Source organism: Nannospalax galili, unplaced genomic scaffold (genome assembly GCF_000622305.1).
Source record: "Nannospalax galili isolate Female #2095 unplaced genomic scaffold, S.galili_v1.0 scaffold511, whole genome shotgun sequence".
Classification (NCBI taxonomy): Eukaryota; Metazoa; Chordata; class Mammalia; order Rodentia; family Spalacidae; genus Nannospalax; species Nannospalax galili.
In genome coordinates this window covers 2781409-2796942 of record NW_008331831.1, presented here as the reverse complement: position 1 = coordinate 2796942, position 15534 = coordinate 2781409, and the positions used below count along the sequence as shown (strand labels likewise).

The 15534-nt window shown below is 37.9% G+C and overlaps 1 protein-coding gene across 3 annotated transcripts in view; it reads right to left on the bottom strand.

The window, feature by feature from the left end:
* Mib1 (mindbomb E3 ubiquitin protein ligase 1) overlaps nt 1-15534 on the bottom strand; it is a 116766-nt gene that overhangs the window by 55072 nt on the left and 46160 nt on the right. For all 3 annotated transcript variants that reach the window (XM_008826970.2, XM_017796573.2, XM_029560566.1), the window contains exons 7-10: nt 12898-13081; nt 7522-7666; nt 5250-5383; nt 420-527 (exon numbers count right to left, since the gene is read on the bottom strand). In XM_008826970.2, coding sequence (XP_008825192.1) covers nt 420-527; nt 5250-5383; nt 7522-7666; nt 12898-13081 — 571 coding nt within the window. The remainder of the gene's footprint in view (nt 1-419; nt 528-5249; nt 5384-7521; nt 7667-12897; nt 13082-15534) is intronic.

Below are 15534 nucleotides of genomic sequence, written 5' to 3'. Positions count from 1 at the left end.
TTTATAATAATATCCTCAATAAAAATGCACTTTAAATGCGTCAAAGAAAAAACAATCCAGCTAACAAATGCCAATTTAGTTATGGCAACAACAACAAAGACCTCCGAGTGCTAAAGAAAGAAAGAAGACCTTGATGTAGAAGGCTCCAATTCCCCTTCATACATTTCTAGTAGGAAACCCCCAACAGGGCTCCCAACAGCACAGGAAGCAGGAAGCAATGTCTAAAAATATTGAGGGAAAAGAAAGGCGGGGAGAGGAGGGAAGGAAGAAGGGCTGTCTTTTGCCAATTTTTCCGTTTTAATCAGTAAAATATTTGGGGACTATTAAATTTCAAGAATGAAAATCCATCTTATTTAGAATTCTTTCAAGAAATTATTTACTTAAAATGTTTTTCCAGCTTACTTTTCCAGTTTACTTACCTCTGCTTCTACATCCACATTTTGCTTCAAAAGTAATTTCAAAATATCAACATGCCCATTTTGACTAGCAGCTTGCATAGCCGTGTGGCCAGCACATTGCCCATTCACCTAAAAAGAAAAGTCACAAATCAAAGCCAATATATTAAATGTACTGTATCATTCTATGAGACCAATTTGACATTCTAAGTACCATACAGATCATCAAAATTGTTTAAAAGAAATGAAAGCATTGTGTGTATAGGTACAAGTGTGTGCATATGGAGAACAAAGGTCAAGATGTCTTCCTCAGTTTCTCTCCACCTCAGGGTCTTTCACAGCTTTGCCTAGAAAGGCTAGCCCATAAGCCCCAGGAATGCTCCTTTCCCTGCCTCCCTAGCACTGTTATAGGTGTGCCACCATAACCGCTTTTCTTTTTTTCAACTGAGTGTCAAGGATCAAAATCAGTGCTACCAGCACTTTACTGACTCAGCCATCTCCCTAGCCCCTCTATCTCTTCCCATTTTGAAGTGTTTTACTTAGAGTAAATAAGTAAATTGAAAATAAAAAGTAAACTATAAAATATAGCCTGAATATAAATTATAAGAACAAATAAAACATAGCACTTGATTTGTCTGCATTAGTCATAATCAGTCTTTGAAAGGAGGATAGCAGGAATTACCAATACAACACAAATAATAAACTTATAATCTAAGTTTCCTGACATGTATCTCCTACATGAACCCAAATGATTATGCTTAATAAGAAATTCTGATGCCAGGTGTGGTGGCACATGCCTTTAATCCCAGCACTTGGGAGGCAGAGGCAGGCAGATCTCTGTGTGTTCAAGGCCAGCCTGGTCTACAGTGAGTTCCAGGTCAGCTGGGGCTAGGGAGACACTGTCTCAAAAAATAAAAATAAAAAATTGATAGAATAAAAAATTTTTTGTTTTATATTTTTGTACAAATGACATTGGTAAAACTAGATTTAAAACTCATGTAAATGGATTAAATTCTCCAATTAATAGAGAATTGGCCAAAAGAAGACAAGACACAACCTATTGCTGCTTACCAGTATGGGAATGACATTAATGGACATAATGTAGACTAATGACCTTTAATTAACCACAGAAAAACCATGTGTGCTTGTGTCTTGTGACCTTGGTACCGGATCTCATTTTCTAGGCAAATCTCGATTTGAGACTCTACCCAAAAAGGTAATAAATGAATCTGGCTATACTTGAGAATTAACACATCAAAGTGCTGAAAAGGTGGTACCCAATCTCCATTGGACACAGTGGAGACAGGGAAGGAGAGTGACCTTGGATGAATGAGATATTCTAGAACTAGGGATGAAAAGGCCCAAGGATCTGCGGAACACTGCAGTGGAGCCAAGTTTGTACTTTCCCAACTGAAGCTGGAGAAAGCATTTTAAATAAAATCATGGGTGGGAGTCCAGTGTTAAGTTAGTATAAGCCTTGAGTTCCAGCACTCAGCAGGCAGGGCAGTGAGGTTAAGGCCAGCCTGGTCTACGTAGTGAGTTCGAGGCCAGCTGGAGCTACAGGGAGACCCTGTCTCAAAAAAAGATGACCAAAAAAAAAAAAAAAAAAATCATGAGTGGGGCCGGACTCAGGAGACAGTTCCAGGAATGGAATGCCAGCAAGACAGTTCCACAACGCAGTTCCAGGAGATCTCTAGGGGAACAAGTGTCCTCCAAGTTTGAGCCTACTCTTCAAAACTAAATTTAAGTGTTAGGCTTTCATTTGTTCTGGTAATTGTAATGTTGGTGAAGCAATGTTGCAACATGAAACCAATTTCACCTCTAAGGCTCCACACCCAGACTGACGGTTTGAGATGACACACAATGGGAACCAGAGGAAAGCTGCAGTAGCTTACTCAGTGCACCACATACAATAGACTTTAGGTCTAAAGCAGCCAAAAGAGACAAGTGTTTGAGGCAAGCCTGGGCTACATGTCAAGGCTCAAGAACAGCTGAAATAAGCCCAGTTAAGAAACCAAGGGCTGGAGCTGCACCTAAATATTCAAAGCATATATTAAATAAATCTAAAGGGAGAGAAAAGACTTCAACACACTACTAGCAAGGAATTTAACACTTTACTTTCAGCAACAGACAGAAAGATCACCCAGATAAAAATCAATGAAGAAAAAGCAGATAAATCACACCTTGGACTAAACAGACCTTAAAAAAATCCACTGAGGACTCCATCCAACTGCAGAACATTCATGTTTCTTAAAGGCACATGGAACATTCTCTCAGATTATATGATAGGCCACAACACAAGTTTCACCAAAATTTTAAAAACTGAAATAATAACTTTTCCTGACCACAATGCAATAACACTAGAAATTAATAGCAAAAGTAGGCTTAGAAAATACACAATGTGCATGGAAATTAACAACACTTGAATGATCAAGGAGGAAATCAAACAAATTTTGAAACTCTTGAAACAAAATGTAACACAATACAACCAAAAAATCTATAGACTAGGACAAAAGCAGTGCTACAGGAAAGCTAATAATGAAATCCTACACCAAGAAAGTAGATGCTGGGGATGTTAAGTCAGTAGTAGGGCACTTGCCTACACCTGTAAGGCTCCAGATTCAATCTCCAGCACCATGAAAATAAAACAAAATGTAGCAAAGCCAGACATGGTGGTACAAGTTTGTAATACCAGCACCTGTCAGGAAGTAGAGGCAGGAGGACCACAAGTTTCAGGCCAATCTGGACAGCATAGAGAATTCAGAGCCAGCCAGAGCTACATAACAAGGTCCTATCTCAAAAAGCCAAAAGCTGCCCACCATAACTAAATGGCAAGACCCTACTGCTAAAAGACACCACTTACCTTAGTGCAGGACATAGAGAAATCAACCTCAAACCGACTGGAAAACTCTCTGCCTGCTGGCTAGCTTACACAGTAACAGAAGGTGCTATACAGGCTGTTAAAGGAGAAAAGACATCAGTGGTCTTACCTAATGCTACCCTGCATACTACAAAACCTGGGATGTAGCTCAGTGGTGGAGTACTTGCCTAGCATGTATGTGCAAGGCCTTGGGTTCAATCCCGAAGGTACTGGAATATCTAAAATAAATTTTTGTGACATCTCATCACCGATTCAGAATTTATTGAACTGGGTTGTTACAACTGAGATAGCTTGAATACGGTTTAAAATATAACAGGAGCTTATAGAATAAGGCATTAACACCTTAAAATTATAGAGTAGATCTGCAAACTAGCATACTTAAAAAGAGACACACAAAGGTTAAAAAAAAAAAAAGTCCTACCACACAGTGAGATGATTCAAACTACTAGTCTAAGCACAAGCTCTGGGCTAGCACTGAACACAGTACTGTACCAAAGGCAAAGTACAAACCAGAACCAAAATGGTACACTTAAAACATGGCTTGCCAGATTTTTATTTATTTCACTAATTTTGGTCTAATGAAAATCTGAGTATGATTAAAAGTATAGGGCCTGTAGAGGTTTGAATGAAAATGTCCCCAATAGAGTCAGGTTATCTGAACATTTGGCCTCCAGTTAGTAGGACAGTTTGAGGAGGTTTAGGAAGTATAGCCTTGCTAGAGGAAGTATGTCACTGGGGGTGGGCTTTGACAGTCATGGCCTTACCCTACTTCTAGATCTCTCAGCATGTGGCTCTTGCTGCCTACCATGATTGACTCTTACCCCTCTGGAACTATAAGCCAAAATAAACCCTTTCTTCAGTAATTTGCCTTTGGTCATGGTGTTCTATCACAACCATAGAAAAGTCAGTAATGCAAGGCCCAATTTAATTCTAGAAAAAAATATTTTAAAAATGTATATGAAGCCAGGCATGGTGGCACACACAGAGGCAGGTGGATCTCTGTGAGTTCAAGGCCTACTTAACAAGTTCCAGGTCAGCTGGGACTATAGGGAGACCCTGCCTCAAAAAAAAAAAAGTGTATGAATATAAAAGTACAGCACAACGTGAGGGAGTTATAAAACACATAACCTCTGATTCATCTCCATTACAAATTGTGAAAGACAATTTTTCACGAGAGTACAAAACTTCAAGTAAATGTTTTAAGAGAGGCAAATATTTGCTTATAAAATTTAACAAAAATAAGGGCCAGATGTGGTGGTGCATGCCTTTTGTCCCAGCACTTGAGAGGCAGAGGCAAGTAGAGTAGATTGAGGCCAGCCTGGTCTACATAGTGAGTTCCAGGCCAGCTGGGGCTACAGGGAGACCCTGTCTCAAAAATACGCCCCTTCCAAAAAAAGGAAATAAAAAATTTAATTTACCAAAATATAGTTTTTAATTATTAAAATATTTATTTTATGTGTATGAGTGTTTGTTTGTATGCATGTATATATGTGCACCACATGTGTACCCATTGCCTACAGAAACCAGAAGAGGGTGTAAGCCACCATGTGAGTGCTGGAAACCAAACCTGGGTCCCCTGCCAGGATAGCAAGTGCTCTTAACCCCTGAGGCATCTCTCTAGCCCCAGACAAAATATATTTAAGAGATGTCAAATAATGAAATTTATATGGAACAAACATTTTCTAGATCTCCTGAAAAAAGACTAACTACTTAAAAATCTGATTTTTTTCAGACATAAAATAATGAAGATACATAAAATGCTGACTACAACAAGAAGGTCATAGTGTTAAATAAGAAAATGTGATTTGTTTTTATGTGCACTGAAGAATAATGTCTGGTGCCTGTCTAGAATACCTCAGAGAACAAGAAAGCAAAGATGAAACATGTAGCAAAAACAGTACTTGTCAAATGTGAATAAGGTCTTTAAACTACTGCATTTTTGCATATGCTTCAGTTATTTTTTAAATGCTCACATCCACATCTGGTCTTTTCAGCAAATCTTCCACTTTAGCCACGTCCCCATTGGCAGCAGCCTTTACCAGCTCTTCATTGAGGTCACCAGATTCTTGGGTTTCAAATAATTTCTTCAGAAGTTGTGAGAGTCTTTCTGCAAAGCATCAAATAAAGCTGCTAACACAGGAGCAGGTATTACCCATATTACTCTACCCTTTTCCTGTTTTCTTCTTTCCAACACTGTGCTACCCACCCACGCACATGGTAAGTACTATAACAGCAAGTTACATTAAATTCAAGCCTATAGGTATTCCGTTTCTTCAATTCATGTATTTCAGGTTGTAATTGCAGAAAATAAAGTAGAATTACATACTAAAAATAATTTAAGATTTAGAAGTCATACCAAAGATACCATACATGAGCATATGAATCCATAAGCATACTTACATGGTGGTACCATAATGATACAAATGTCCTTTTAGGCTTTAAGCACACCATAGCAATTCTCAGAGCTCTATACTACAGATCTTAGAATAATTCAACAGATCAATGGTTATAATTCAAAAATAATGTAATTTTTCTAGTATTTGGGGATACATTTTAGGAGCAAATCAATTTTCAGCTAAAAATGAACCTAAGTTATAATAAATATTAAGTGCCACTTGATATTTTTTGGCAAATACAAAATACACTGATTACATTCCTTTCCTAAGGTTTTTCTCTAAACAGTTCGGTTGATATAGAAGGTATTAAGTTTTATTCTTTAACTCTTGGAGCAATTACTGGAAAGCAGAGAAATCATAACTGGGGCAGGGGGATGAATCCCAAGGTGTGCAATTCTACAATTCTTTAAAAGTAGTATTAATAGCCAGGCGTGGTGGCGCACGCCTTTAATCCCAGCACTCAGGAGGCAGAGGCAAGCAGATCTCTGTGAGTTCGAGGCCAGCCTGATCTCCATAGCGAATCCTGGCCAGCTGGGGCTACAGGGACACCCCATCTCAAAAAAGACCCCCACCCAAAAAAAAAATAAAAAGTAGGTATTAATTTTTCTTTACTTTTTTACTTTGCTGTGATCAACCTATCATGATGTAATCTAACCTCAAGATAAAAATCATAAAGATAAAAATCATCAGTATCTGATTTAAATTAAGTACACTAGCAAATTACAACAAAAGAGACAAAAGCAGAGAAAATAGAAAGCAGTACAAAAATAAACCTAACATTTTCCTTATTTTGTTCTCTTGACTTAGGGTCATGTTGTCCAAGCTAGTCTCAAACTCACTGGGTGGTTGAGACTATACTTAAACTCTTGATCCTCCTGCCTTCACTCCCCAAGTGCCAGGATTATATGCATGCACCAGCATACCTGCTAACCTAATATTTTTCTTTTGTATATTCTGTTTACAGTTATGGTTCTATCTCCTACTGGATAACAGCAATGGATACACAGTAACTTTCGAGTATGTTGTAGAACAAACTAGACTGTGCATCCAAAGCTGGAGCACAGGAAGGAAAGACATCAGGAACAAGTTCAGCCAAGGACTCAGCAAGACACATTTTAACAATGGTTTCTGGCCTACTATGGCACGCATAATTCATTAAAGGTTAAGAGAAAAAATATGGCTGATATGCAAAAACACACAGGAAGAAAAACATCTGTTAGCAATAATGTTGTGTGGGGGTGTAAAGTTAAGAAAGTGATGGAGTTTTTTTTGGCGGGGAGAGGGGAAACAAAAGTTGATTAGAAAATAGAACTGATTTTAGGTATCTCAGATTTGATGTAGAGACACTTCTGATATACCAAGAAAAAGTGCATATTTATGGAACTTTTCCAAGGAGTACCTCAGCCAGAATAGAGGTTACTCAGCACATCATAAAAAGAGGAGGGGAAGGGAGAATGGAAAGGGAAAGAGGTAAGAGGAGAAGAGGGAAGGGGGAAGGGGAGGTATAAAAGAAAAGAAAAACTTTCAGTGAAAGCTTACAAAGTAGACAACATTCAAGTGAGCCTATGTAATCTGGGAGAAAGCCAAGTGTACATACAAGATTATCTGCGTAACAGAACTGGGCCATTAGCAAAGGCTCTAACATAAACTGTATTACTGTCAAAGAAACAAGACAAGCCGGACATGGTGGCGCACGCCTTTAATACTAGCACTCGGGAGGCAGAGGCCAGCCTGGTCTACATAGTGAGTTCCAGGACAGCTGGGGCTACAGGGAGACCCTGTCTCAAAAAGACCCCCCACCAAAAAAAAAAGAAAGAAAGAAAAAAAAAAGAAACAAGACAAAACATACCACCAGATGCATTGCTAATGGCTGATCCTGCAGATGCCACCTTGGAAACTGCTGCAGGATTGTATGTCCAAGATGTTCCACAAACTTCCACTTTTAAATCACTGTCTGAATAAATCTGTTGTACTCGGCCAACTTTACCTAAAGTCTTAAAAAAAAAAAAAAAAAGATTTGTGCTCCCAAACTTAAATTATATAATCATAAAATAATCACCACCTCTTACATTTTAAAGTGTTAATTTTACTTGTTCCTAATTTAAAAACTTTTAAAGATAACCATATTCAAATGGGTTATTGGTTACAAACAATTATATCTTAAGAATATTTTAATAAAATTTACTATATTTCTGTAAGAATATAAAAGATAAATCATGATAAAATCTATCTTGTTCATAAAAGCCCACAAAAATGTTGATAATCATGATAAAGTCTATCTTGTTCATAAAAGCCCATAAAAATGTTGACATTCAATCATCCTTTTTTAACCTGTAAGATACAGAGAACCTCCAACTCCAGTAGTCCAAACTCAATCATCAATATAACACAACAGAGAAAATCTTCTTCCTAAAAAGACATTGCTCAATCCCAAAGGGCTAAAGCTCATATGTATGTTAAATATCTTTTCGTAAAACAGAACTCCACAACAAAAATGAGTGTAAAAATGACATGCATATTAAATATATGAAATAAGGTGGTCAGCCAGGCCCAGACCACAATCAACAGCAACATGAGTGCTCACCAGAGCTTTATACACACTGACTCACCAAATACACAATCCTGTAAACAAGTATGTTTATTAACCCCATTTCAAACTCAGGTCCAAAACCCATTCTTTTTTTAAAATTTTAATTTTGTGTATGAGTGTACTGCCTGCATGTATGTAAATGCACCAGTGTCCTGCAATACCGGTGGAGGACAGAAGAGGGTGTCAAATTTCCAGGAACTGAAGTTACAGACAGTTGTTGGCTGCCATGTGGGTGCTGGGAACCAAACCTGGGTCCTCTGCAAGAGTAGCCAGTGCTCTTAATCTGAGTCAACTCTCCACCACCACCACCATCCTTTTTTTTTTTTTTTTTTTTTTTTTGCGACAGGGTCTCCCTATAACCACAGCTGGCCTGGAACTCACTAGGTAGACCAGGTTGGCCTTGAGGGTCACCTGCCCGTACACCACCATGCCCAATCAAAACCCATTCTCTTAAGCACAATAGAATACCAAATCACAACACTGGACAAATAATGAGAATATTGTAATATTTGACTATTTCTTAACAGAGCTGAGATTAACCTTGTATGTTTACTCCTTTGACTTTTCCAACTTCTTGAAGCTATTCTCTCTACTTCTGGATGATAGACTTGTCTCTCTGCTCGTTCCTTCCCTTTTTCATATATATAGATATACATGTATATACACATATTCAATAAATAGTACACAAATATATTTTTAGTATTTTCTCTCCCCCTTTGATTTTTTTTTTTAGAAAGCTGAAAACAAAAGTAATAGTATACTGCATTCTCATGTACTGACCAACCAGTTAAAAATAATTAGCAGCTCAGTCAATCTTACTTCACCTATTCCCTCACCACTCTACATTCCTGTATTGTATCAATACATACATTCAACAGAAAAATGGCTAACAGATCTATAATATTATTTCCTGACCACCCAAAACTATCAATAATTCTGCATCATAAAGTATAAAAAAGTATTCAAATTTCTAATTGTCACATAAATGGTTAAGTTTGATGTGAAACCAGATCCAAAGTCCATACACATTCTTCTTTGTAAATAATCTGCTGAAGAAAAAGGCTAATCTGACCAATGAGGTTTCTTATGATCTGAATTTTGCTGACTGGTATAGCTCATCAAGTCTGTCTGTCCTCTGCATTTGCTCAGTGGGAACTCTTTGAGTTGGCTGTTCATACTTTTAACACAACCCTACAAAAATCTCTGATAACTTCTTTGCTGTCTAGAATGAGGCTCATCTGCCCTTCACTTTTCTCTGAAGAGCCTTGGTTCTTTACTAAGGTCAAGGCTACTTTAAGACCATAAATACTAACCTGGATACTGCAGTCAGTTACTGTTACTATCATGTTTATTACCATGTCCTAGGGACAGAAGTCAAAAACAGAGATTTCTTTTGTTAGGTTTGTATTTTTATTAATTTTTAAGATTTAAAATTTTTTATGTGTATGTCTATGCCTGAGTGTATATATGTTGACCATGTACATACAGGTCCCTACGGAGGCCAGAAGACGATGCCTATCTCCTCGAACTGGAGTTAGAGGCAACTGTGAACTCCTTAAAGCGGGTGATGGGAACCAAATCACTGAGCCATCTCTCCAGCCAAACTGCTAATCTCCTTGCTTTTCAAGATAAACTAAATCATGAGTCACATACACCCTTCTAAATTCAAATTAAAAATACAATACAGAGTTTTTACTTTGCCTCTTTTTAAAAAGTCTCTATCTTCAGGTTGGAAAATAAACACACCTGGTTTATGCAGTACTAGGGATCAAATCCAAAGCTTTGTACATACTAGACAAACACTACCAACTGAGCTACATTACATCTCTAGTCAGCAAGTGTCCTAATGGCTATGTTTAACTAATACCTTATATAAATACATGCATGTGTTTATATTTATCTCCTTACTCCTTTAAAAAAAAATACATGTGGGGACTATAGACATGGCTCAGCAGTTAAGAGCACTGCCCGCTCTTGCAGAGGACCTGGGTTCAATTCCCAGAACCAACACAGCAGCCAACAACTGTATCCTTAACTCCATTTCCAGAGAATCTGACAACCTCTTCTGGCCTCCATGGGTATTGTACCACATGGGTGCACTTACGTATGTGCAGGGAAAACATTCATGTGCATAAATTTTTTTTAATGTTTTAAAAGACACATATACATAAATTTAAGTATTCATATAATATATTCCCATGGGAATATATTATGTATTGAAGTTAGCCATACATATGATCTCACCCTTATCTTTTTCAGTACTTTGATTTAAAACAGTATTTCATGCTAGTTTACACAGCTTACTCATTCCCATTCCACTTTGTGACAGTTACACTTGACACTGTTCTGGCAAATAATCACTGTATGCACACTGTATGCACTACCTTTTCTTTATAATCATTTAATTAGCCAAACAAATAACTACTTATTTCATGATTGGCTGCCATCTCTAGCCACTTTGGTGTCTGAATCTCATTCTTTAGTAATTATGTAGAAAAGGCTAATGGGGACAAGATTCTCTCTGAATACTTATATACTCTTAGCAGTTTACCACCTTTATATCTGAATGTTAGCATGGCTAAAAAATACAGAATCTTCAGACACATTTTCTTTTCTTAATTATCTTAATTTTCATTGTTTTCTGGTATGAAACATTGAGTTCATATTTTTTTTTCTTAACAGCAAAATTATTTTCTTCCTTTAAGATTAATGATTTCATCTTTTTACCTATAGCTCCAAGATTTTTTTCTGTCCTTGAAGACTCAATCATTCACTAGAATCTGTCTTTTGGTCTTGTTCTGGGTCAGTTTTCCCAGGTGTGCAATTTATCTTCCCTTTAATAAATAGTCTCGAAATTTCTTATCAATTTCAAGAACATCTATCTAGAATTTCAAATTTAATGACTAGAGATATACCTCAGTGGTCCAGTGCTTGGCATGCTAGAGAACTTGGTTCTTAAAAAAAAAAAAAAAAAGCACACTGGGCATGGTGGTGCACGCCTTTTATCCCAGCACTTGGGAAGCAGAGGCAGATGGTGCTCTGTGAGTTCAAGGCAGCCTGTTCTACACAGCGAGTTCCAGGCCAGCTGGGACTACAGGGAGACCCTGTCTCAAAAAGACAAAAAAGAAAAAAAAAAAAAAGCATACTTGTTTCATTCAGTTTTTCCTTTCTACATATTTTACATATACATATTAGATGTTCCATATTTGTCACTGTCTATGAAATACTTACCTTTTATATTTAAATTCTTCCTGTTTTTCATCCTCTATTGCTGCTAAGACAGCATCTGTTGCATTTATTTGTTGTGTGTTCTTTCTAGCTTAATTGTCACTTTAAAAAAAATGTATTTGGGGTAGAGAGATGGTTCAGCAATTAAGAGCATTGGTTTTCTTTTGTAGAGGACCTGGGTTCAGTTCCCAACACCCACATGGTAGCTACAGCCCTTTGTAACCCCAATTCCAAAAGATCCCATACCCTTTTCTGACTTCCTCAGGCACTGCACGCACATGGTACACTTAAATACATGTAGCAAAACACTCTCATGCATAAAATAGAAATAAAATAAAAAAGCATTAATGCTTTCCTGATTTGGGGGCCCATGTATCTAAAATATGACGTTATGTAGAACAGCTCACATGCCTGTCTTCTGAGGGTGGTTTTGCTCCCACGAACCATAGTTTAATTTTTAATATTTTCATTCAATACATATTTCACCAACTGTTCAACAATAATTTTACTTTGCCCTTTCTTCTTTTCATTATCTGTCCTTCTGTCCCTTCCTGTATGTACTATCTTGTTTGTTTCTGTTCCTGGTCCTGTGTCCCATCCCTCTCTACCTTGTTAAGTTCTCATGTTTAGTCCTCCATTTTCCCCTCTCCTCTCTGTTCTCTATTTCCAGCTCCTGTCCTGTCCTTCCTCTCCACTCCTCTTAGAAACGCATCTCCCTACCCCGTGTCCTCTAGTCCTCCTTTCTTGGATGGCACTTCCATTTCTTCCTATCTAACTTCAGTTCCTGCCCTAACTAGCCTTCTCTCAATCTACTGGATCTCTCCTTCTTGTCCTTACTGTTGTCCTCTGTCAGTCCATCTATCCCTTCCTACTGTATTCCCTCAGCAGACGCTTTAGAACATAAAATACACCTATTAGACTTTAGGGATGTAATTGTGAACAAACCAGGAAAAATAAATCCCTTGAGTACCTTATTGGACCTTAAAATATGAATAAGTAGATGAATCACTGCTGCTGTCTAAACAGCAGTAGAGTGAATTAACAGGGCATCTGATAGACCTGAGAGCAGGAGGATATTTGCTCTATGAACTATCAGATTTTCACTGGCATCAGTGCTATCACCCTGCTGCAGACTGAATATACATGCTCCTCTGCATGCTGAGTATCTGGAAAGCCTTACCTACTGGCCACACCCTCAACCAACAGTGCTATCAGAAATACTATCCCCTTCTGGATCTTCCCAGGTTAATTTGACTGGAACAAACTTCGGACAAGTATGCCTTGCTCCAAAAGAGAATATAATTTTAGGATGGCATATGCCATTTTTGTTTCTAAAATTAATTTACTTTTAAAAACTCTTTAAGCATAGTAAAATATCTTGTCCCAAACTGATTTATATACACTTACTGGAAGCATTGCTTCAGCCCATTCACCATGTCCTCTTTGAAGAAGTTTAATTCTTTCCAGATCATAACAAACTTGCACAAGATCACCCACTTGAAACTGTGAGGTGCCCCCTTCTGCACCCTGTGCAGCATCCCCACTTCGGACGATGTTTGCTTTAGTGAGGACAGCAGGATTGAAGGTCCACCTACAAAAGCAGAGCCAAAACTCAAAACAGGTCAATTTACTTAAAGTTAATACATCTGGGTTTTTGTTTGTTTTGTTTTTTGTCTTTTGGAGACAGGGTCTCTCAGTAGCCCCAGCTGGCCTGGAACTCACTTTGTAGACCAGGCTGGCCTCTACCTCCTGAGTTCTGGGATTAAAGACGTGCGCCACCACATCCAGCAAATTTAATACATCTTTAAACACTATAAAGAGAAACACCTTGTAGCACTGTAAAATAATAAAGATATTCTTTACAATCATATTCTGAATGATTTTATTTATTTATCTTTTATTTATTTATTTTGGTCTTGAGACAGGGTCTCCCTTGTAGCCACAGCTACTTGCTATGTAGACCAGGCTGGCCTTAATCTGCCTCCTGGGATTAAAGGTGTGCACCACCACACCTGGCTAATTTTGTTTTTATCAAACAAGTCTGGGGAGTCATCTGAGATCTTACCACTCTAATACATGCTTAAAATTTTTGTTATTTATTTATTTATTCATTCATTCATTCATTTATTTTTTTGGACAGGGTCTCTTTAGTCCTAGCCCTCCTGCCCTGAAGTCACTATAGGGCCTGATCTCACAGAGATCCCCCTGTCTCTTATCTCCCAAGAGCTGGGATTAAAGGCATGCACCATCATGCCCAGTGTTAAATATTTTATTTTTTTATGGGAGAAACTGTTAGCTTTAAATAGCGATTGTCTCTAAGGCTGAAACTACTAACATTTTAATACACTTTTGTCTAGATTTATTATCTTCTATGATAACAGTAATACAATGACCATTGTCAAAAATTATAAGCATTTCAGAAACAAATGTGAAATGAAAGTTCCATATTACACGAACACACTTGGGTTATTATGACGACCTCACTAAGAACCACTAATAGTATTTGTAAATGGAGTTGAAGACATGACTCAGTGGTTGAGAGCATGTACTAATCTTGCAGAGGACCCAAATTTGGTTCCAGCACCCACATTGGGCAGCTCAAAACTCCCTGTAACTAGGGGATTTGACACTGTCTTCTGGACTCCACAGGAGTCACCTGCACTCACATATGCATGAACCTACACACATGCACACATTCATAATTTAAAGTAAATTTTAAAAAAAGTACTGATAGCTAATATTGATTGTCAACTTGATGACACCTGTGAGGATTATCTTGATTAAGTTAACGGAGGTGAGAAGATCAGCCCTAAAGGTGGGTCAAACCATTCCTTGGGCTCAGAACCTGGACAGTATAAAAAGGAGTCAGCTATCTGGGCACTAACATTCTTCACTCGCTGCTTCCTGATTGTTGACGCAATGTGACAAGATGCTTCAGGCTCCTGCTCCTTTGACTATACCCTGGAACTATGAGCCAAAATAAATCCTTTCTCCCTTAAGTTTCTTTTGTCAAAATATTTTATCACACCAATAGGAACAGTAACTAATGCAACACTCAACTGTGTATCCCTACAGATCCTCTATCATGCTGAGAGATATTTATAAGCTAGAAGGTTGTCTTTTGAATAAATGGGATCACTATGTGCATATACATTATTGGTGACTTTTTTCCTCAGGTAATGTATTTGGGAAGATTTTTCAATGTCAGCTATAATATTAATTTAGCTTAACAACTATAGAGCATGTCATACATTATATGAATATACTAAGTTATTCTCCTACAGATTATCATTTAAATAATTTCCAAATGTTTACTAGTATATACAATACATAAAGAACGTACCTCTATGTATATCTTTGTGCACACAGGGTCAGTATTTCATCAGATTTACTTAAAACAACTTCCTGCTCAAAGTATGTATTTACAAATCTGTCAAACTGCTCTACATGAACCATTTCCCCCATATTATCAATCTCATAGATAAAATACAATCTACTTTTAACTCGCCATGCATAAATATTTTCCATCATTATAATCACTGTTTCAAAACAACTCTGCGCTGGGACTGGAGCTCAATGATGAGAGTGTATGCCTACCATGCACAAAGTCCTGGGTTCAATTCCCAGCAAGACACACAAATTAAATTAGGATTTGGATTTCTTCTGTTTTTAGGTTCTTGGATAGAAGTCTCATATAGCCCAAGCTACCCTCAAACTCACTGAGAATGAGTTTACACTTCTGTCTTCCTGCCTCTATATTCCAAGTTCTGGGATTGTAGACCATATGCCACTTGTCTATAGTGTATGTACTGCTGGGGATCAAATCCAAGGGTTCATGCATGCTGGGTTCAGCCTGCTTTCTTATGCAACACAGGCCCACCTGCCCAGGGGTGGCACCACCCACAGTGGGCTGGTTCCTCCCACATCACTCATCAAGAAGATGCCCCTCAGATATGGCCACAGGCCAGTCCAATAGAGGAAATCCCCCAATTGAGGCTCCCTCAACCCAGGTGTGTCAAGTTGACACTAAAGCTATCCAGCACA